This window comes from Colias croceus, chromosome 5, assembly GCF_905220415.1.
Source record: "Colias croceus chromosome 5, ilColCroc2.1".
Lineage (NCBI taxonomy): Eukaryota > Metazoa > Arthropoda > Insecta > Lepidoptera > Pieridae > Colias > Colias croceus.
The window spans coordinates 3424187-3449663 of record NC_059541.1 but is presented as its reverse complement, the minus strand read 5'-3'; the positions used below and the strand labels follow the sequence as shown (position 1 = coordinate 3449663).

Below are 25477 nucleotides of genomic sequence, written 5' to 3'. Positions count from 1 at the left end.
TACTTCTATAAGTTATAAGATATTATCTATTGATAATGTCCAGATTTCCTACTTTTACTAGATTACATTGAGTGTAATATTGTGAATACATGCTTGTACATTTATTGAAGTAATTACCTATATTATTAGACCCATATAACGCATACATAGAGTTCTTAATATAATCAGGAAAAGACCGAAAAATAAAATCATAACTCTTTCAATTTTGTAAGGAACCTAAGCACATTAGGTGCAGTGAATTCTTCTTACATTATTTAATTATATAGTTGGCAGCCCTAGCACAGGTAGCTGAAGGGGCGCGGGGCGCTGCGCCCACGCACGGCCCGCCGCGCCTTACCGCCCGCCTCGCGCCAGTCAGCAGTTGTGGCTCGTGTTGGCTGAACCATCTTAGGGCCATCTCCTTTTTCCAATCGTAGGTGAGTTCCAGTGAAATTATTCATACCAAAATTCACGTTTAACGGTGCATTAGTGAAGTGATTTGTCAATGTCAGCGTAGAGGATCGTGATGCATCGCTCGGAGCGCTCGGAAGATTATTGGAAATAAATGTGGCTAAAGTTTAAGTTTTTGACTTGGATATAAGATTACATACGTGACGTCACAGCATGTTTTTGCCGTTCCGCTAAAACGGTAACTGACATTGAAAGAGAATGACTTTATCAATGCAACTGATCGTTTTGTTTAAAACTTGATTTTGTAGCTCATGTGTTTAAAATTAATAATTAATCTAAAATGAGGAGCTACGATATTAATCAAAACAGTTATGTGCGATAACATATAATATTAACTTATAAATTATATAATCACTTTAAACATGTGCTATGTCTATATAACCAACTTTCCTAAATAATATAAATAGTAAGATACCTATACAAAAGATAAAAAGTTAATATTAAGTACTTAAGTTACGTTATCGTCATACATTCCATGTTACTTCAGTACTGTGACGTCACATCTGAAATAGTTCCCTAACCGCGCTCTGACGTCCGTTACGTATGATGTCGAAAACTCATGTAACCGAAGAAGCGTGGTCGCGACCAAATTAGGATGCGCGGGAGTGGCTCCGGGCCTATTTCAGTCGCGCGCGCTCCGGACGAAGCGAACCGAATACGACTCTCTGCGATGCTTTTTGTAGAGCTACAGCTATCGTTTCTAATGGAAAATGACTTTTTCCCGCCAGCCGATGTAATATAATTTTAAACGTGACCTAATTTAGGCCGGGAGTGCACTCCGCTACGAAAATATTCAATTTGTAACGTGTCGCTTTAAATCCCATTAAATTTCACTGATAAATACATTTTCTGGGACACATTTTACGTAGATTTTTTTAAGTGTATCAAATATCAGTTGTACATAAAATGGCATCATGCCAAATAGGCATGTTGGATAATTTCAAAGGACACGTTGATTGATCAGTTTGCATATTTTTATATAATTGAAAGATATAAAATATAATATGATAAACAAAAAAATATAAACTGATAATGTAGTTAATATGAAGTAAATAGGGTGGAACATTTTTATCGGTAATCTTATAACGAGGGCCATGAAAAACAGATGAAACGTGATTGATTAAATTGACCTTGATCGGTTGATAAATGAAAAAGGTATTGTTTATGAAATTGAGATTTTGCTGAAGTTACTTTCATATCTTATTACGGGATACATAAATAAAACGGCCGTAGGCGTACCTAGCCCTGAACCGGATTTTTACAGCTAATATTAAACTTTTGTGCTTTTTAAATATAAGTTTTATATTATCAATGGATGTTTCCTGAAAATTTGAATTAATTTACTAATATATAGTTATTATAAAGATCAAGAATAGCCAGTTTCCCATGTTATCGAAATAATTAAGGCGTTAATAGGGGCTAGCGACCTTGCTAGGTGGGCGGAGCTAGCTACTTTATCCCCGCATCGGACTCTTCACGGTCACAGTATCTTAAAATAAGAAACAGTAGACCAAAGTTTTTATAAATTTTACTTTTATGGAAAAGGACGGTTTTTATATGATTGAGGTTGATTACTAACTTTATATTTTATTTTATTAATTGTCGAGAAATGAGTGGCTTTATTTAAATTGATGTATTTTTATTGTTTTATTATTTTAATATTGGATTTATAAATGAATTTTATTTTCTGACTATTAATGGAATATTATGTTTTCAATTGGACATTATCTAAAACTGTATTAAGTGTATTTAAATCAATGTAGTGATACTGTTATACTATACTAATATTGCGTTTTTGTATTTAGTTTTTAACTTTTAATTTAAAATGTTTTAAATTTGACATTATTAAACAATATGTATTATTCAGCTTTATATGTATATGTATTAATCATATTGACTATCAATATTTGACTAGAGTATCAAACATAATAGACCGGGAGATACTGATACAAAATTTCGAGTCATTTTTAACAGGATGGCGGTTCTACAGGGGTCTTAGTACGCAATGACAAAAAGAAAAACGATGGTGTGAACGCTGGTACCGGCGGCTTAGTCGCGTGGGCGTTAGTCGAACTCGTCGGAAAAATAGCGAAAGTCAAACGATTTGTAACACAAAAATTTTAGAATTTACCGATAGCCCATAAAAAAGAAGTAGGCGGTAGTGTCATGCCATACTTTTCCGGTGTGACTTACAGCCCGCCATACCGACGCGAATGTGTTGATTTAAATAAAACAATTATTCAACCATTTGTATCAGGCTAACTTTTGCACAGGTCACCATCGTCGTGCAGCCATTTACGAAAATCGCCATGCCATACTTTTCGGACGATTCCAAATGGTCGCCATACCGTCGAAAATCTGCAAAAAATTTTTATTTCGCCAAACTTTTTGTACCAGTATTGCATTTGGATTTTTGGAGAGTATTTGATAAAATGTGACCATTATTATATTTGCCATACTTCTAGTAGGGGGAAAAAGTGCTGTCATACTTGAAAAATTAATTTAGTATTAATTTATATAAGTGAAGATTTCCAACACCTAGATCTTTGAAATTTTGTATTTATATTCGTTGATCCTCAAACTTACAGGAAAAATAAGTGCCATACTGTTACAAATCATTTGACTTTCGCTATTTTCCGACGAGTTCGACTAACGCCCACGCGACTAAGCCGCCGGTACCAGCGTTCACACCATCGTTTTTCTTTTTGTCATTGCGTACTAAGACCCCTGTAGAACCGCCATCCTGTTACAAATGACTCGAAATTTTGTGTCAGTATCTCCCGGTCTATAATTGTAGCGGTTGTATAATATTGCAATCTTAATTAATGTAATATTTTTTAATTTTTTGTATTAATGAATAAATTTTATTGTAAATTTGACCTCCCTATCGCATTGGGTAAACTGTAATGTTAGGAATGGTTTTATATAAATAAATAAATAAATAAATAAATAAATAAAATAAAATTTGATTAAATTAAATAATAAAGCCCTGTCTTAGTCTAGTCTGAGTTCATAGTTAAAGTTTTCGGAAAACTGTCCCTAACATCCTGTATGTATATGAATTAAATTGAAACAATAACAAATACACATTTATAAAATTTAAAAAATACAAGGTGTAAGGAACGATGTTCCAAAAAATTAACTATGGACTCAGACCATCATTTTGATCAATTTTCATAAGGTATTCCCTTGAAGAAAACCGATATACAAAATTGGGAGCTCAGTCAAAAATTTTTTCGAATTTTTTTGTTAACTTTGATCATATTGATGGTCTGAGTCCATGAATAGGTGTTCAGTTTTGTATAAACAACAAAATTAATAAAAAAAAAAAACAAATTTATTACAATAACTTTTATTTTTTCTAAAATTCTTTAAAGGATAATTGTCTCACTTTGAGAACTTTTCGCGGTATTATGTCGTCGTCACTACTTTCTTCGGCAAATTTTTGTACTACGACTTTGGGTGAAGTCGGTAAAATGTTTTCTTTGTTATTTATTATTTTGGGTTCTCTAATTGGCATGTTTCTTGGAAATCTTGGGTCTATGATTTCCGGTAAAAGACAATCTACATAAAAATTTTTTAGTTTTTTTATAACTAAATCCAATAACACATCGTCGCGGTTAATAATTTCAGTTTTAACTGGTTGGCTTTTTCCCAACCATAAGCCAAACATAGCTCTGGATTTTCGGGTGACATACATTTGGCCCTGTATTTGAAAATACCAATTATGGTTTTTGTTAATTGTAACTTGGCCATTTTTAAGTTGTTTATAAAAAGGTATTTTTCTTTTTCCTATTGCTTCTTCAAAAGACATACCGTATGCTGAAGCTGGACACTTAACTTCTATCGTCATTTCTTCTGTTATACCATCAGGTGATGCCCCAATAAATGGTATGTCCGAATCAATGAACAACCCACATGGTAATATATTAATGTTTTCCTGCTTTGATAATTGCTCCAAAGCATTTTTTTCATTTTCAATGCCATGTTTAATCGTCTTTAGATGACTTATACTGTCTTTGTATAGAAGGTCTTTTACAAGGTTTGCGCAACTGGTATTTTCACGGCGTTTATATATGCGTCCAAAATTAGAGGCCGTTATAATATTTCTTCTGAGTTCAAGCCACTCACTTGAACCACTCTGTAAAATAGTATCACGTTCAATTCTTTCTCTTTCTTGTTCTGTTTTTACTAAACCATCCAAAAACGTCTTTTTGCTTTTTTCCATCATTTCTAAGCTCATATCTTCTTTTTGGCAATTTTCTCCATAGTGAGCATCTGTTCTATTTGGGATAGCGTATTTCTTTTTTTTATTATATTTCTTTAACAATGCTAGTCGTTTCAACCGTTTTTTCTCTAAAAGACTGCTTTTGCCTCGTGGACTTTGACCAGCCATGCCTTTATAAGTCTTTGATATCAATTTATGTGTATTAAAAGATACAACAGCTCCTTTACATCTGCTCTGGTAAGAGCCTTTTAAACTGTAGTTCACTCGCTTTCCTCCAACCAATTTGGCGACAATACTATTATAGCGTTCAACAGTATTTGTATCAACATCATGGATGAGGCTTGGAGCATGTGAAGCTACATGTCTCATAATTTGGCAAATTCGACTCCAAACATTTGAAGAGAAAAAATCTTTTTCAGTCATGTTGACATGTTTTTGTTCACAAAAATAACTCTTACACCGGGTATGATCACCAAAAGCATGCAAATGAACTAATAAAATATCATTATACAATAGCTCTACATGAGCCCTTCTTTCACTCTCATTTTCTGTTTTATATTTTTCTATACATTTTCGGATACCTTTTCTAATAGAAATTATTTTTTTGTCATTTATTTCTTTTCTAAAGCGGATCATATATTTTGTATCCGTCTTTAGTTGAGTTAATTTATTACACAAATTTCTTAGAATGTGGTTTCTACATTCTATTTTTTCTACTGAAATATGACTGTAAGGTCTGGCTTGAAGGATTTTCACGTAAGTGGAAGAATCTCCGTCAGAAACCATTCTTCCATAGATAAGTCCATGCATCTCAATAGAGCATTTAAAGCCTTCCACTAGAATAGAAGACTCCATGCCTGTAGAAGGCCCAGAGTAATTTTTATAGCAAACATGTTCTTTTACTGTTACTCCTTTATTTTCTGCATGGGCGCAGATACAGCAGTATTTATTTTTTATTCCTAAATATAAGACCAATCCCGTACGCTTGCCAATTATAACTGCAGCTCCTGAGAGAGCCGAGTAATTTTTTTTGTAAGTACGTTTACTCCAGCAACCGTCAACTACTACGTCTATTACTGGTATCCCAGAGGAATCAACTCGTCGTTCCGCCAGGGCCAGTTCTTTTTCTTTTGTTGCAGCTTCATTCATAGTTTCCAATGAAATTTTGTCCCAAACATTTGAAACGCGAGAAAAACTAGCACTGTAAATTTCGTTGGACATAATTGGCAACTCCAAAGCAGAACAAAACTCTTGAAGTTGCGATAAACCACATCCAATCGCTGTACATCCCGTAACAGCAGCATTATTAATATCTATTTCACTGCCTTCGTTACAGTCAATGATAAAGTTCATATTGCACATTTTGCACTTCAATTTTAACTTACATTTTAGTCCAATTATTTTTTCAGATACAATTTCTAAAGATTGCAGGCCACAATTGAATGGACCATGGCTTGAAATTGTCTGTAGTTTTTGAAAAAAATTTCTTATGTTTATAATTCGTCGCCCTTCAAGCACCGTAGTCGAGGTTTTGACCATAGTATTTTCTCGATTCTGAAATAAATTACAAATATAGTCACTGAGAAATTTAATAATTTATTAAATTAAATAATAACTTTCAAGTAAAGGGCAATAAGAAGTAAGGAAACGTCTGGACTCTCTAGCTCTGCCAGTGGCCTCAGAAAAACAATAACATATCACTTACATTGCACGCGACCGGACCTAGGTCGTCGTTGGTTATTGTAGTATTTTTATCCTTGATTCCATGATCGCACGACATTGGGTTAGCAGCGGTAATCTACAAGAAAATGGCAATTCTATTAAAAAATATATTTTATTTACTACCTTACAAACGAGAATTTTGCAAGTGAAAGGCAATTAATTTTTTAATTTTTTTTTATAAGGAAGGAGAGGTCTCTGTCTTAGCTTTACTACTGGCCCCGGCAAAACGATGTCATATCACTTACATTTACGTCGCACGCAACTGGATCTACGTCGTCGTTGGTTGCAATAGTACTTTTATCTTTGATTACATGATCGTACAACATTTGGTTGGCAGCGGTAATCTACAAGAAAAAGACAATTCTATTAAAAATCTTAAAAAATAAGGAAGAAGGGCTCTTGGCTTTGCTACTGATCTCTGCCAAACGATAATATATATCACTTACATTTACATCGCACGCAACTAGATTTTCATCGTCGTTGGTTCCTTTTTCTGTACTTGTATTGATTCCGTGATCCCACAACATTGGGCTTGCAACCACAATCTACAAGGAAAATGCAATTCTATTTTAAAATATTAATAAAAAATCTTAAATTTTTTTATTAATATTTTAAAATAGATATTAAATTAGATTTTAGTTTTGACCTCATATTGGTTAATAGCTACCCCAAAAACCATGAAAATGACACCCATGACGAAAAGATGTAAAATTTTTGGCGGCGCCATTTTAAATTTTAGTTTTGACCTCATATTGGTTAATAGCTACCCCAAGAACCATGAAAATGACACCCATGACGAAAAGATGTCAAATTTTCGTCGGCGCCATCTTGTATTTTAGTTTTGACCTCATATTGGTTAAAAGCTACCCCAAAAACCATGAAAATGACACCCATGACGAAAAGATGTAAAATTTTCGTTGGTGCCATCTTGGATTTTAGTTTTGACCTCATATTGGTTAATAGCTACCCCAAAAACCATGAAAATGACACCCATGACGAAAAGATGTAAAATTTTCGTCGGCGCCATCTTGTATTTTAGTTTTGACCTCATATTGGTTAATAGCTACCCCAAGAACCATGAAAATGACACCCATGACGAAAAGATGTAAAATTTTCGTCGGCGCCATCTTGGATTTTAGTTTTGGCCTCATATTGGTTAATAGCTACCCCAAAAACCATGAAAATGACACCCATGACGAAAAGATGTAAAATTTTCGTCGGCGCCATCTTGTATTTTAGTTTTGACCTCATATTGGTTAATAGCTACCCCAAGAACCATGAAAATGACACCCATGACGAAAAGATGTAAAATTTTTGGCGGCGCCATCTTGGATTTTAGTTTTGACCTCATATTGGTTAATAGCTACCCCAAAAACCATGAAAATGACACCCATGACGAAAAGATGTCAAATTTTCGTCGCCGCCATCTTGGATTTTAGTTTTAACCTCATATTGGTTAATAGCTACCCCAAAAACCATGAAAATGACACCCATGACGAAAAGATGTAAAATTTTAGTCGGCGCCATCTTCAATTTAAGTTTTGTCAAATTGCTTTACCCCACCAATCCGTTGAACAACCCATAAAAAAGAGGATCTCGGTCAACGTAATTTTTAAAACATAATTTTAAATTACAAATAATTGGAATATGAAACTTAGGTATACAGTTTATAGCTTGTTCGCTAATAATTTTATAAGAAAGTAAAAGAGATATAGGTAAACCAGAATCTGATGGGAAATCAAAATTTTGAGTGTGCAACCCTAGGGAAAATGGACTGAACAATCTTGATACTGCTTATTTTTTATTTTGTCCTTAATATCATTAGTCACATTACATAAGTTGACAATACTGTACTCCACTTAATATTATGTAGGTACATGTATATGTATAATATACATAATATTACTTTTATATAGGTAATTCATATTATTCATTATCATTATGCCATGTGAAAATATAGATGTAATGATAATGCAGATGAAAACTAAATTGCTAATAATTTTTTATAAAATAAAATTGAAATAAAATAAAACTATGTTTATTTTCGTAAGTATTAACAGATACACACATGATAAAATTGATTTGGACAGCTTGGACTTGACGAATAGCCGTATTGGAAACTCCTGTAATAAGTTTTCATAAAATTATATTGTAAACAACAAACAATATTATAGTCACCTACTTATAATATTTTAAATTTGAAGTATCAAAACTGGTAAGTCCAATTTACCAATAAAATCTTCAAAATTTAAAATTGTGATGTGTTTGACCCTTCTTCATCGAATATTTTTCTATACACATTATAAACCACCTCTTGCTTGTGATCGCAACGGCTTTTTCGACATTTTCGAAGATTTTGTAGACAAAATCCTAAAAATTATTCATCAACTGCAAATAAGACAAATAATTTGACAACCAAATTGATAGTTGTCAAATAGTTGCCCCATGAAAATCTTTTATTTCATAAATATAAATATGCCATCAGATTCTGGTAGACCTATAATAGCCCTTTTTCTATTGCGATGGTTCCCTGCCGATAACAAAATATAACTTATATCCATTGTCTTTTTTAACAGATATCATAGTACCTATAAGTTTGAAAGAGATAGAAACACGGACATATTTAAGTCTTACTTAGGGGCTGTCCATTAATCACGTGAGGCTCGAAAGGGGGGGAGGGGTCCATCAAAAAATCACGAAATATCACCAGGGGGAGGGGGGTAAAGTAATATATCACGTGTATTTATTTTTTCGGCAAGCGCGCGATACTCAACCGAAAAGCGGCGTTACATGTATTTATTTTTAGTCAAACGCGTACAACTTTTTCGCATTTCTTTCATTATTTTTATGTCATTCAAAAACAAACTGCAATCTTTCTGTCTACCTCTGAACGTTTATTATAGTAGTCTTTAATTTTCTATAATAAAATTAGATGATACACCAGTATATTTTTTTATAAATAAAAAATAGATTCTTTGCAGGTACGAAAAAATACACGTGATATAGGGGGGAGGGGGGAGGGGTAGTCTTAAACCTCACCACGTATCACCACGGGGGAGGGGGGGTCAAAAAATGCCAAAAAAAACATCACGTGATTAATGGATGGCCCCTTACCTAACATACCAATGTATTTAATTGTATTTAATTACTTGTTTTTGCACTTTCTTATGAGCGTAAGTTCACTCTTCCGCAAAAAGGACCTTATTTATTAAATTATTAATTCTTATATTTAAGTGAAAAAATAAAATAATAATGTAGGTACCTTATTACTACCTTACCTTACCTTATGATATATTATGTACACGTAGGTCAGGTGTATAATGTACATAGACCAATATTATTATTATTATGTATCAGTTAGGACGAATAATAGGTACCTATGAACGTTTTTTAGATTATTATTATTTACAAGACTGGTACTTACGTTATCTTTATAAGTGGTATTTTCTTCCAAATTTTGAACAATTTCGTTGTTATTATTACTACAGTGTATAGAAAGTCTGAAATACGAATAAAATAATTAATTTTATTTTTTCTGGTTACAGTTAATAAATAATTTATTTTATTTCATTGGAAAGAGAATGTATTTTCAAGTAAATTTTACTTACTGTTCATTAAGACGTTTAGCTTTCATTTTATAATAACTTTGTAAATTCCGCCTTTTCCGATATTTTTTATTCCCCATGATTTTTTGTTAACACTAAACGTTACTATGTACAACTTTATTACACTTACAACTATTTATATACAACAGAAAAAAGAAATAAATCGCTGAATTAACAAGTAACTCCTAATATACTGTAACTATGCTACACTGTGGCAAATTGTCATTAAAATCGTATGAGAGCGGTTCGCAGCGCGACACAGGTCCGTCCAGCAACACGTTTCGCCCCGCACTGATTTACAAGGCGGGATCGGGGGACCGGCGCGAATCTACCGTAGTAAAAGTACGTATAAAAATTATTAAAAAGATATTTGGATATGGAATCAAAATTTAAAACAACCATGCCCTGTGTTTCAATTTCATAAACACACTGTAAAAACACTACAATAATTGACGTTATATTGACTTAGCGTTTTGGTTTAAAGTCCAAAAATCGACCTCAGTTCATGATTTTTTTCCAGAAAACCTGATTATAAAATAAACAAATTAAAACAACCATGCCCTTTATCATATTCGAAACTTTAATATACATTTTTTTTAGATATGTACATTAAGAATCTAAGAAGAAAAACGGTTATAACTAGAGTTAATTTTCGGTATTAAAAGGGAATTCTACCCGATTCAAGCCTTAATGGTATAAGCGTTTTTATATAAATAATAAATACATACGGCTAAATCCTTCTTTTTCTGAGATATTGATCGTTTAGAAACTTTATAATAAATAGATATGTTTTCTTTATTACAGACACCGAAAAGAACTAAATCACAATGGCGGATGATGAAGTAAGGTAATGTACAAACCAAATGAAATACATTCAATTTCTCACAAATTTTGGTATAGAACATGAAAATATTTTAGAATTCCTATTTCTTATTTTGATTTTATAAATAAAAGTAAATTTATAATAGAACAAATGAAGAGGCAGCTTGCTTGAACATAAATCTCGACAAATAAACTATTCGAAGTCGGACATGTTGTTTAAAATAAATGTAAGATTTCACACAAACAGGTTTGTATGGAATTTAAAGTTAAATAAATCTAGTTTATAGTATATTTTAGTTAAAATTTAAAAAGGATACAGATACCACCTAGTTTTAAAAACATTAAATAAGACGAGACCTACATTTAGTTTTAACTTGACAGCGTTGTATGAAGTTATATTAAAACCACGGCTTAGTAAACAGACTTGTTTATTATTGAATATAAGCTAGTATTCATTAAATTCTGTAGTGTTCATTTAGCTTAATTATTTTATTAAGGAACAGAATATATTCTTTTTAATGCTGGTTCATGAATAGTTATTCTCAATCTTGGAATTTTTAAGCTTTGTTCTTTCCTATTTTCATTACAATTTGTGTAGGTACATTCGTGTTAGTTTTAAAATATGAAAACATCTAAAATAAAATTCATATAATAATTATACAGTATTTCATTATCGTCATTTATACATTTTAAAAATACATAGTTCAAAGAAACTGAATGAAAGAAAAAATATAATGACAGTCTTTTAGTTATCATCTTTTTTGTTTTATTTGTAAATGTTTCAAATACTTAAGCGTTGCTCGAAACTAATTTATGCCTTTTCTCTATATTCCATGTTCTATTCCGATTCCTGGATAATCTTCAACATCGTGGCTTCAATTGAACATCAACAGTATTAGATACGATACCTCCTTGAGACTAAGGTAACTATACTAATGATCTAACATTCAAACACACATTAAGGCGAGTGCACATCGTCCCAAATATAAATTATAAAGATAAAGGCGACACAATGTCAGATCATGGCTGATAGTCATTAAAATGTCAAGTTATTTTTTATTTCTTCATCATCAATGTAAATTGCAAAATAATCATTATCTTTTTCATAATATTAGTGTATTATAGATATGGTTACCGCTGTAGCCCTTTGACAAGTTTTGAGTTAAAAAACTCTCGATTTTTAATAAATGACGAGATTTAACCCATTAAGCCCCAAGCAGCCCGATCGGTCCCTGGCACAATAGATTTTCTATTGTGTCTGTGGTTCCGGGGCCTGAGTTATCATCGATAACGTCACAATGATGCATAAATATTTTACATTTTACAGGAACACATAATGTTAATGTGCACTCACCTTAATTCCACATTTTAATACTTCCAGTAAACAACGCGAAAAAACAAAAACACAAAATAATTACTTTGATTCAAAGGAAAGCCGTAAGGTTTCTTGTTTCATTACACTCATTATGAAAAATGTTCCATTCAGAAAATATGTTTTCATGTATGGAATATAATATGAGTAGGTATTTGAATATGAACAAAGCAAATCCAAAGGTGGGATTTCTTGAATACATTGAGAATTGTAAGTTTATCAAACCATTTGCCTTTGAGCAGAAGTATATTCTAATTAATATTAATATTTAATTAATTAAAATAAAAATATTTAGCCAGCCTTTGCGTAAAATTCATATGACTCATACATATTTACAAAACTATATACACAATATTATGTAATATTAAAAAAAAAAACTATAACACAATATGCTGATAACCACACTATCACAAAGGGCTTACACTTACGCCAATCTAAATATGTAATATTATAATACCTAATAGCTATAAAAATATTAATATTTTGAATATAAAATTCAGCCATTGTATTTCCTGCCTATAATGCAGTAACGTAACTGCTTCAATGTTGTATTAATAAATAACTGACATGGTTGTTTGTTAATTTGTAGTTTGTACTATATCATGTTATTTTTTATTTTTACAGAAAAAGCGTCTCGAGGAGGTAAAGTAGAGAAGATAGCGACCGGACACACACTAAATATAATACACACACATATACACTTAGTAGAGTTTTATAGTTTTTACAAAGTTAAAATACAACAGAGATACAAATACGTATACACATACAACACACATACATACATATTAATTACATGCAAAAAAACAAATAACACTTTTGATTGATTTAAATACTACATTATTTGGATTCATCTTACAAGAAAATATATAAAAAAAAACAATTCTTCCTTATCTCTTCACACATAAGTTAAACAATAAATGCACATGATTACGAAGTATTATGTCTTTAGGCGAAGAAGGCCAAACAGGCCGAGATCGACCGCAAGCGCGCTGAGGTGCGCAAGCGCATGGAGGAAGCCTCCAAAGCCAAGAAGGCCAAGAAGGGTTTCATGACACCTGAGAGGAAGAAGAAGCTTAGGGTGAGTATTTAGAACATGGCCCTTAAGTTCTATAAATAAAGTCTGAACAATAAAACTCATAGTCGCTTCTCGATACAGTTGCTCCTGCGTAAGAAAGCCGCCGAGGAATTGAAGAAAGAACAGGAACGCAAAGCAGCGGAAAGGAGGCGTATCATTGAAGAGAGGTGCGGTAAACCCAAAAACGTTGACGATGCAAACGAAGGTAAATATTATTATTCTGATTCATTGTAAGATTATTCAATACGAGATCCCTGCACAATTGGCAATGAAGATTCATCACTCCATAGTGGCTGCAGAATCTAAATTTCACTTTCATTAACTGGACACTCGTCCTCACTACACTCTACAGCAATCGCGTGGTTCGTGATTGCTTATTATTTGTACCCATATAAATTGTATGTGTCGCGTTATAGATACTATTTCGAGGGTGTGCAAAGACTACCACACCCGCATCGGCCAGCTCGAGGACCAAAAATTCGATCTGGAATACATCGTTAAGCGAAAAGATATGGAGGTAGCGAAACCAGCCACGATGGGGGCGCTGTCCTTTGATAAACTCACAAAACTTACATATCTTCTATCCTTGAATTTTTGTATGATGTCGAAGTGGCGTGATCTCTCTATTCATCTTTTAACAACGATTAAGCCACTACCTTCAACCGGCCTTATAATTTCTAATGCGTCTCTTCTAAGCTACCAATAAAATATTTAACATACGTGCAAACTTACCTTCTTGAATTGTTTGAAACTGTTACTTGACTCACACTCTCGCTGTTGATACTATTTCTTCAGATCTATAATTCACGTGTCGATGTTGGTGACTAGGGGTAGGAACGTAGGCAGTAACTATTCGTTAATGTTGTAGCCGCTCTCACGAGCATCATAACCGGTTATCATCAGCGTATCGCCAAGCTAGAAGAGGAGAAGTACGATCACGAGATGGAAGTAACCCGTAGAGAACTTGAGGTCTGAACTGCTTTGGGTACTTCGCAATTTACACAACGCTCTTTGTTTGCGTAGATCATGCAAGCGCCGATAATGTGACTAGTAAAAATTATTGTTTTGTTTTCGCAGTCAACTCATTTTTATCATATGACGGAGCTGAAATTTACATTTACCAACATACCTTAACTTATGTGGATAACCAATTTTAATCGCTGCAATAACAACGTACCAATTTGCAACCGCCGGAGCTGCAACGATATGACTATTGTAGATAGCATCGCGTTAGATAAAAGTTACACGAAATGCCAAGTAGAAACATTGGTTACATACTGATATCATGTAGCTTCGCTTTCGCTTCTGTTCCCATTAGACGAGAAAAAGTCTCGTGCAAACGTACACTATCTACATAAAGCTAGGCCGAGAACGCTACGACGATCATAAAACATTTCTTTAAATGCAATTGTGTTTTTCTTTAGCGGAACTGCAGACGATTTGTCAAATGTACTGGCAAAGAATATTCAACCTTGAGGGGGATAAATGGGAAGTAGAACGAGCAATCGAAATTAGGAAAATGGAGGTAATCTGCATATTAGGATTGGAAATGCATATGACGTGATATGATTTTGATATTGATATATAGATGTGACAACATGACATAATAGTTGTATGGCTCACAGCACACATGCACACGTCGCTCCCATCGACAGACCAGGTCACTTACACAGATGTCCATGCACATTTTGCAGGCTAAATAATCTGTCTTTCCTTTTTCTCTAGAAATGCTCAAGAGAATTATCCAGGAGTATCATGACCGCGTATATGTGTGTGAGGGCCAGAAGTGGGATTTGGAACACGAAGTCAGGAAAAGAGATTTTGAGGTATTGACCAGTAATGTAAGACCACTGTGAATATCACAATCATCGATATGTTATAACCGTGCCCGTGAAAAAGTTCGTGTTTATACATATTATGTATAATGCTTTGGAAGTTTTCGGCTGTTTGCTGTTGATATTGTAAATAATGTCGAGACACGGATTAGTAGTGTACTCGTAGCAGATCTGTGCATAGGTTGTCGCGTCGCGTGCGAACTCGGCCAGGGTTGCCATCTAGTAAGACGGTGCAAAATCGAGGCGTCATCCGCTATGGAGCTTACACGTTAACTACACTAACGGCTATAACAGCAACTGCCATCGGCGGTAACACTGCAATCACTTGAATGGGTCGAGCCCGATGCATGAATACGTAACAACCATCAATTCATTAGAGTTTTTATGCCGAATCTTTCTCACCATCCATTGCGCTATCGATATCACTAACGGGCACTTAGTCGGCAGAATAATCGGTATTGAGCTTCTTGGCGGTATATGTAAGGGCTCTTAATATGTCGTAAAAGCTTAATCATTGCATGGTGTAACCGAATAGTAACAATGCTTCAGATCCCTTATTAATATATCCCTGATAGTATGGCACTTTAATATCCGAGGATGATGCGAGCGACAACAATGACCGAGTACCTGCCAACCATCGCCGCAATGGCATTTGTGTGACGCTTATTGTGTGGTGGCAATTAGTGGCCTTACTTTACTTTCTCTCTCTTATGTAGCGAGTAGATTTACCGAAAATTATTAATTGGAACGTCAGGCTGATTCCTTTATTAGCACACATAAGTGCTAAGCTTATGAAACTTCTTGTTCCAAATCTCAACCATTCATGAATGAAACAGAGTGATTGTTTGCGAGTTCGATTGCTGTACCTCATACCTTTGATATCCGACACTTGGACAAGGAGTTAAAGAAATAAAAGTGCCATGCTCCGGTCGATACCTAAATCCTTTCCCGATGATTCCAAGATAGAGGATCCCTCACCACATCACATTGTCCACAGGATAGGATACAATTCACATGTTATATTTTACCTTTACACTACAACAGACACAAGTACAAACTTGGATGAGTAGATCGATCGATTTTGCACCGCCACTTTGTTAATCTACACATTTGCGACAGCGTACTTTATATATTCTTGAAAAATTGGATGTCAAAGTGTAGTTAGTGGATGTAGTAGGGTCTTTTTCAACACAAATTTTATTTGCACAGTGAATGAAGTACAATATAGTACAACTTCGAACTGGTACCCTGTCGGTATTTGTAATTACTCATACAGTACATAGGTTCCATTGTCTATATAGTTTGATTGTTAGCAAATAACTGTACATAAACGGCATTAGGTACCAGATGAAATCGGGGATGTAAGATATTGTCCCCGCTGAATATATATGTATATTGCACATGTATTATATCCTGCACTGTATAGAATGGACAAGTGCTGCGAAAGACCAGTTACTGATACGAAGCACAGAGGTTTGCACGTGTATACCGCTCAGATATTTTGGATGTTACGACATTGTACATACATTTAGACTAGAACAAAGGCTACGCAAGGATAGGTATTTGGACATCTCTTCGATTTCCACAGAGAATTATCACCACAATTTATTACTTCAGCTCGCAAATAACACTGCCTAATCTATGTCTAGATGCTCATTTCTATTATATTTCCGCTTTGATTTTACTGCTTTGTGTCTTAATCATATATGCTTCTTTTTCTGAATTTTTACTGCTTTATATGTTCATTTTCTTTTTATGCATGCGTTTTATCTTACGTAGTATTTATGTTTTCTGTAGAACGCTATGAACTTGTTTTACAAGTATTGTTTGTTTTGAACATTCTAATTAGATTCTTCTAATTTTCTTGTCATTATAAAATGCAGAAACTGTAAGCATTGTTTTTATAGTTTAACTACCTATAAATTATATTTCTCTATATTCTAAAAATATTTTCAACTTGCCTTCATTTCATAATAATTTTGAAGAAAAATAACAATATGTACAAAATCTAATTAATTTCCAAATATGTTAATAGATCGCCGACCTGAACTCTCAAGTCAATGACCTCAGAGGAAAGTTGTAAGTATAATATTAAATTACGTTTATTTAATTTAATAAAGTCTCATTAAACATATTTGGAGTATAATATAATTAATTAAACATTTCTCGTGAGATGGTGATGGCTAATTTGCGAATAGCAAAGAAAACCCTCTTGTGCGTTTATTATTATGATATAAAATTCCATTAATTTAATGTGAAGACATTTTATTTTTACTATTAAAATGATTCCTAAAAATACGAGACGAAGTAAGAAACCCCACATAAGTCATCTAAATTCATACGCGATATTGCATATTCAAGTAAATTCTCTTTAAAATTCGTATTAAAAGAGAATGTGACTGTGAATATCACAAAATAATGACTTTCCGGCGCCGAGCGCACTTAACTGCACTTCACTAAAGAGCCTTGTTGTATTCCGAATCGATTTTTTAATTATACCCACGCAACACTCTAATATTGTAAAGGGTCTCTTAGTTCTGTTTATTACAACGAGTGTCGTAAATAATGTAGTAGGTACTTACTTTAGTTGTTTCAAGTGTGAATAGTAAGGTATTGTTTACTTCCGATAATGAGCACATTCAACAATAATACTGTGTAAATTTTTATTCTGCAGTACCTAGCCTATATAAAGTCTATTCTCATATTTAATAATAAAATAAGGGCCCGGATATCTATGATATCTCTTATCTCCATTTTAAGATATAAAACATTTTTCATAAAGCAAATTAAAATCTCCTTGAAATGGAACATTGCGATTTTGTATCAGTTTTACAATATTAAAACTGTCAAAATTTATGGTATATTGCACCTTGTTCTACATATCATAACGTTCATTTTCCAGCGTCAAACCTACATTGAAGAAGGTGTCCAAATACGAAAACAAATTCGCCAAGCTCCAAAAGAAGGCTGCCGAATTCAACTTCCGTAACCAACTCAAGGTTGTCAAGAAGAAGGAATTCACCCTTGAAGAAGAAGACAAAGAGGTAAATATAAATAATTTATTCAATAATAAAAAGTTCTTACTATCTCTTCCAAAAGTAACAAAATTTTTTAATCAAAATTTTAACTCATTAAACAATTATTAATTGAACTATTCTTGACGTCTTGGACTAAAAAAATTTTTACAAAGACATTTTGTGCATTGCTGTAATAGCGAAAGTTGGAATTGAAGTATGGGAATCATTGAAATATTTTACACGTTACAATTTTATTATTTTTTAACCAAAAAATGTTACTTACATGATTTTACCAAATTTCGCAATTACTCCGAAGCACCCTATTTACTATTATTATAATATAAAATAAATAAATAAGAAATACAATACGAGCTAACATTCCGACAGGCTAAGAAGGCAGAGAAAGCTGATTGGGCTATCGGGAAGAAGTGATCCCTACCCCAGTTTCATTCATACAATTCCTTTTACACCAAGATGATTTAATTTTAATTCTCGATTAAATTTTAATAAAATATATTTATTAACTATACAACGGTTCTTTATTATATGAATGAGAACAAACCATAATAAAGCCAACGAGGTGAGATAGTGTGGGACGCGTATATATACCTCTAGCTTAACTTTTGGCAGTTCCAATGTTCTGTACATAACTCACAATAATCTACACAAGCTTCGGTTTTATTTGGGAGTATATTGGAGTTCACCTGCAAAGCTTTGATCGCCGCAAAAGTCCACAACTGCTATGTTTGACCAGTGACTAACTATATAAATATTTTCGACACTGTTCTCTTATTTTGAAGGCTCCATAAAAATTGATAATCCGATAATACTAATAGGAATAACTTTTAATCCTTAACTATTACTGATAATATGTCTACATAAGACTAAATTTTCTGCTAATTTAATTAACTTTTAACAATAAAACGTGTTTCACAGGGTCCCGCTGCGAGTAAGGTAAAATATGGACACAAAAAAGATATTTAATAGTGATTTATTTAGGCATGTATGTCCTTATTCCTTAGCTCAGCGACTACATACCATTGGTGGAATGGTTTTGTTGCCTGTGGCAAATTGAATCTTTTTCGTTATTTCTACAAAAAGTAGAATGATTCGTTCGACTGATTGTACATATATCGCTTATATAATTTCCGATAGGTGTGTCACACTTGACACCAGAATACGATACAACATTATATTTCCATATTCTTGGCAACTTTATGAAATCCTCTTTTAGTCTGGATGCCTTATTCAACTGAGAACGTTGGCCTTTCACACACGGCTTCGGGACACGGCTTTCCATGTTAGATTTTATTGTCTGCTTTTGATTTATGACCTGCTTTATAATTTTGCTATTTCAGTGAAAAGGTAACTGACGTATGATTTCAGTCCTTGTTTTGGGTTAAGAAATAAAGAGAAAAAGCAAATCCTTTAGTATGTCCTTAGAACTTACGGCTATCGCTAGATCCCTGGCACCTGCTTATTACCTTGTACAGCAAGGTTGGCACACGTGAGACTGTTAGAATTAGAAAAATGCGAACAAATGACTACAGATTCAAAAATATTCACACAGAAATAGAGTTGGCATATCTCCAATGCCTATAAATAAATGCTATCTCTGGGTACCGAAATTGTTTTAAAGAATGACTTTATCCACTTTTTTGTGTAAGACAATTTTGATTTATTCTACGTATTTGTTATCAAAATATAATTTTATACCTCGAAATATTGATAGCTTTCATCAATATAACGATAATATATAGCTAATGACGTACAGGCTCGCGAGGTGGGCACCGGTCGTTAGTTAGAGCTGGACGTGTATTGATGATCGAGCTGCAAATAGCTCAAGTTGCCTCAGTCATTTGTTCTCATGCCGCCTATGCATCTGCAACTCACAAAATTACTCTCAACTTTATCTCGGGAAAAAATTGGTCAAATTTTCTGCAAATTCCGACCGTAATTATGGCGATTAGAGTCGAAATGAGTTTGGCTAATGGCCAGATTGCAGATTCATATTGTACTTATAAATGCACAATATACGTATATAACGTATATAAAGCGTACATATATTGTGTATGTATAAGCATGCTTTCAATTTTTAACACGGATGGAAACTAATGCTCTATATTGTTTACAGAAAAAACCAGACTGGTCCAAGGGCAAGCCTGGCGATCAGAAGGTAAAGGAGGAGGAAGTCGAAGCATGAAGTGTGAATCTTCCCCCCATTGGCCTTTATTTATAAGAACTGTTGCCATAGAAACCACGGTCCATCCTAAAGCATGTGGTTTCACATCCCTTGGCATATTCCTTCATATATATGTAAAAAATTGACCACACACCACGTCAATATCATTTTATATTATTTATTTATTAAATAAAGTTTTTGTAAGTTAATAAATTAATAAAAATAATTTCTGTATTATGTTATATGTGAGAATGTCATTTCCTACCCTGACCTTGCCCAAACCGAGACCCATGTGTTAAAAACCACTATGATAAATAATCAATCCGTATTTTAGTTAATGATCCTTTTGTTTGTTCATGTCACTGTATTGAAAATTTCACTATAACTGTGCTAAACATTTTATTTTAATGGTAATGAGGTTGACCACGTTATAGTCTATAACGTGATTAATCTGGTATATTAGCTGAAGAGTAAGTGTGATGAGTATACAAGAAATCCATACTTACATCCATACTAATATTATAAATGCGAAAGTAACTCTGTCTGTCTGTCTGTTACTCAATCACGCCTAAACTACTGAACCAATTTTCATGAAATTTGGTATGGAGATATTTTGATACCCGAAAAAGGACATCGGCTACTTTTATCCCGGGAAAATGACGCCATCCCGGAAATCCCACGGCAACGGGAACTATGCGGGTTTTTCTTTGACCGCGCGGGTGAAGCCGCGGGCGGAAACCTAGTTGAAATAATAAGTGGAAGAATAAGAAAATAAAATAAAAATATGAAATTCTTCAGATTTATATAAATATTTGGCGAGACTATAAAAATTGGCATTATAGTTTTCACCATGAAAAATAGAAAAGAAAAACAGTAATGAAACAGTTGGCAACTTTTTTCATATACATAATAGATTCAATTGCAGACCACTAAAAATAAGAAATTCTTACAAATCGCGAAAATTCTAAAGAAATAATATTAATATGTATAGTGTAAATACAAATTGAATACTTATTTATTCATTTTGATTCAACAGTTAGTGAGTACAGAAATATAATAATTTTTAATCTTACGGTTTAATATTTTCATTAGAATAATAACGTCATAATCGTTTATATAGAAAATAGAGCTAAATATACTAGGATATTGTGTCGAAAAATGTATTTATGTGAAACACTAGACTCTACAAATTCTCAAATTCGTAGTAAATCTATACACATAATAAATCTGTAGAAGGGTCAATTCTGTACATTGAAAATATTGAAAAAATAAATAGCAGGGGGTGTTACTGGATCGATACCAAACCCAAATATGTGATTAAAAAATTTTTTGTCTGTCTGTCTGTCTGTATGTTCAGGCATCACGTGAAAACTAACGGTTCGATTTCTATGAAACTTGGTATAATTATACCTTATTATCCTGGGCATAAAATAGGATACTTTTTATCCCGGAAAAATACGTAGGTAGAAAAAAATAAATCTTAATTTTTCCGCGCGGACGGAGTCGCGGGCGGAAGCTAGTAAATAAATATATTGGTATCTAAATAATTAACACTTCCAATGTTATGATGTGTTTTAGAAAATCTTCATCTAGGAGACATAAGTCACATTTTTAAATGAGAGTGAGAAATAAGGCCATATAGAAGAGGCGCAGAATTTTTGTTATCTACGAATGCTAACTAAATTCATAATTTTATGTAAATAAAGTTATTTTCAACACCGAAATGTTGAATTGTGTAATTAAAACAATAATAAAAATCGTTCACAAATTAATATTCGACTTTATGTTAATAATTTATTATACAAGCCGTACACGTCGTTGACTTAATGGAAAGGTATTTAATTATTGACAATAAATGTGCTCAATATTAAACGAAAAACGATTTAATTAAAATATCATTCATCTATGTAATTATGTATTGTTAATTAATTTTAAAGGTAAGACATTTTCAGTATAAATAGGTACGTATGGCAAGCAAATGATTGCTTATTAAAAAGGCTTATTTTAAGATGATTTAATACAAAAGCTGTTTGTCAAAGCTTTTAGCTCTTAATAACACTTCTCTTCGTTTTAGTGGCTAGTCTATTGTCTTTCTAACCAGCTATTTAAAAATATTGGCTGTTCTGCCTGTTATTTGCATAAATAGACAACAATTTTTATGTCAATATAGTCTAAGAGATAACAAATTATTTTTTGCTTAATTGGATAATGGATCTTTTTATGCAAATACTCTTCAGCTCATTAATTATTGTGATATTTTAAAATATTAAATACTTTACAGGCGGAGGCAGAATCGACGCCTGCAACACCTGCAGGTGAGTTATTAATGAGATTTTTCTGAAAACATTTACTAATAGAAGTGTATTCTGTAAAATCATACAATAAATCTACTAATTCGAACAACAAACTTTTGAAATTAGAAATAGAATAAAATGAATTGACCACAGATAATATAAACATTTTATTAATCGTTTTTAGTGTTTATAAAATAAATAAAATGTAGTTATGTCATATGTGGTTATATCATGCAGTCCATCCAGACTAATTATTAGATTTTGTTAATTTATTTTTTATTTTATAGCACCGGCACCTGCAGCTGCGGCGGCACCAGCTGGTAAGTGTTATTGATTTTACTATGCCACGAAGAAAGCTATTGACATTCGAAGAGACTCAATCATATTAATGCTTTGAAACATTTAGAAAATAAACCTTTTTCAAAGATGACTTAAAAAAAAAAAGATATATTGAAATAAAATGAAAAGTACGTTAAATATTCTTAGCTAAAGAAATACACGTTAAACTGAAGATCCATGTCCCTTGTGTGTTGTGGGGCAGATTTCACATCTGTTTCACTGACATTTTATTCGTTTCCACCGGGAATTGAAGCCGGGACCTCTCGGCTTGTGTTTCGCTTACCAAATTGGTAGAGACCTGAAGAATATTTTTATTACATTTATTGTACCTTTATTTAAATTATCTTTTCATTGCATCTAGAAAATATATTCCTAGATACTAAAATAAATTGATCAGCAAACATCTTTACATGCATACATACAAATAAACATTTCTAAATAATGTTTCTAATAATCTATTATATTATAAAATATTATTTTGTTACAGCAACATCGTAAACAGTTATTACTATATAAGTTTTATTTTATAACGACTTCGGCATGACTCCGGCGGACAACATCGCGTCTCTCTAAATATATTTTTAATTTAAATACATAGTTTTATTTCATTTTAATTTGTTAATTTTTTATTATAATCAAATAAAATTTATTATTCTTTATTGTTGTTTTATTTAATAGCGATAAAATTAATATGAAGAATAAATAAAATCGTAGGAAAGTCAAAACTGTACATTGAATATTTTTTTAAAAGAATACATAATCCATGATCTATAATCGATATAGAAGCCAAAAACATAGTTTTTAGAATTTTTGTCTGTTTGTCTGTTTGTCTGTTTGTCTGTATGTATTTCCTTGCTAATCTCAGAAAGTACTGCATAGATTGACTTCAAATTTTGCATGAATATTACTAACAGGTCGGGTGAGGCTATAGGCTACATATTATCAAGCTATCACCTACGGGGGAGGAGCTGTGAACCTTTATTTTTCTTACGTATTCCGTGTATTACGACAGCGTACAATCTAAAGACTCATGTTTAAATGTTGGTTTCGAGTAAGCCATGCTATTATCTAGCTTTACAAAATAAAAACTATGTCATTTACGTAATTTGGGCAGAGAAACATTTTAATGAATTTAGTAGTATAAAGACAAATTAGAAACAGCGCCATCTATTAAATGTTATAAAAATCAATTCAATTTACACGTTAACTATTGGAAATTAATAATCAAATGACGCATATATAAATGTTGTTTGACAATATCTATATTGACACTATAAAAATTATGCCATTTAAGTAACTTGGGAAGAGAAACATAGCTTAAAGAATGTAAGTTGTATAATGTTAATTTTGTAACAGCGCCATCTATGAGATTTCGTAAAAATCAAATCAATTTACATGTTAACACTACTGAACACAATGTTAAAAATTAATAATTTAAATATAATTATGTTATTTATTTATTTAACTCTTTAACCCATATCTTCCGTTCCCTATAAGATATATTTCGTGTAAATAATAAACTACATTTTTTTAAAGTGAGGGTAGATGTTTATTATTTTAAGTAAAAATAGACACCATTATCTACAGTTAATCTAATGATTGTGTTCCAAAGAGTATAATAATATATTGTTGTGTTCATTAGTTACAATTTTAAAAATCTTCGTGTTTTATAAATTTACTAGCTTACCGCCCGCGGCTTCGTCCGCTTTGTCTAAAACCTAATAAATTATGTACTAAAACCTTCCTCTTGAATCAGTCTATCTATTAAAAAAACCGCATCAAAATCTGTTGCGAAGTTTTAAAGATTTAAGCATACAAAGGGACATAGGGACACAGGGACACAGAAAGCGACTTTTTTCATACTATGTTATGTATATGTATGCTATGTATATTTATAAAGCAATTGAATGCCATAAAACAAAAAATATCAAATGCAATCTTCGTGTTTTGTGAATTTTCACCATCATGCGTTCCCACAAAAGGTAAGTTGTTACTTACAGGTATTTATTGAAATGAAATGAAATGAAATGAATGATTCTTTTATTATTTTGAGGTGCATTGGGAACAGAAGTTTTTGATAAAATTTTATTTGTAAGTAGTTTTTTTTATAGATTTACAGTTAACTTTTGATTTTTTTATTTACAGATTCAATGCTAATAAAATTATATCGCCTTTGGAAGACGATTTCTGCTGATATTTTTACTACACCACTTGAAAATTGATGATTTGATGATAAAGACAGTAGCAGCGAGGATTAAGTGGAAATTAGTAATCATCCGCTTCGTCAATTTTTGACTGAAGTTAATGTCCAACGTCCAATGGTTCAATCATTGGAAGTATCTCGGGAAATTTTGGAGGATATTTTTCAGGAAGGAGAGGAGGGGTAGCCAACCACATATCAAACTACTACGTTTTAGTACCGAAAAAATTTTTATTGCCAAATGAAACGTAAATTTTGCACTCACAACTTTACAAGTAATGTTTTTATTTTGACTTTGCGGTTATCTGATTATAATATTTATCGTTATGGCTATCG

General features: G+C 32.6%; 1 protein-coding gene and 1 long non-coding RNA gene across 18 annotated transcripts; both read left to right on the top strand.

Annotated features, from left to right (window-relative positions):
* Positions 1-293: 293 nt before the first annotated feature.
* Positions 294-23600, top strand: LOC123691592 (troponin I). Of its 17 annotated transcripts, none has more exons than XM_045636054.1 (13): positions 294-416; positions 10810-10847; positions 12824-12841; positions 13149-13277; positions 13356-13479; positions 15000-15100; positions 17145-17188; positions 18012-18153; positions 19063-19080; positions 20261-20302; positions 22590-22623; positions 22890-22922; positions 23429-23600. In XM_045636054.1, the coding sequence occupies exons 2-13, from the start codon at positions 10833-10835 to the stop codon at positions 23437-23439; spliced, it is 711 nt and encodes a 236-aa protein (XP_045492010.1). In that variant the 5' UTR covers positions 294-416; positions 10810-10832; the 3' UTR covers positions 23440-23600. The 17 variants fall into 17 exon arrangements, 13 of the variants coding, with proteins under 13 accessions (XP_045492010.1, XP_045492011.1, XP_045492012.1 ...); XM_045636055.1 differs by lacking the exon at positions 15000-15100 and adding an exon at positions 14699-14799; XM_045636056.1 differs by lacking the exon at positions 15000-15100 and adding an exon at positions 14143-14243.
* LOC123691594 lies at positions 10854-11817 on the top strand. Its single transcript, XR_006751430.1, has 2 exons — positions 10854-11054; positions 11721-11817. It is a non-coding gene; the product is annotated as an uncharacterized LOC123691594 (long non-coding RNA).
* Positions 23601-25477: the final 1877 nt, after the last annotated feature.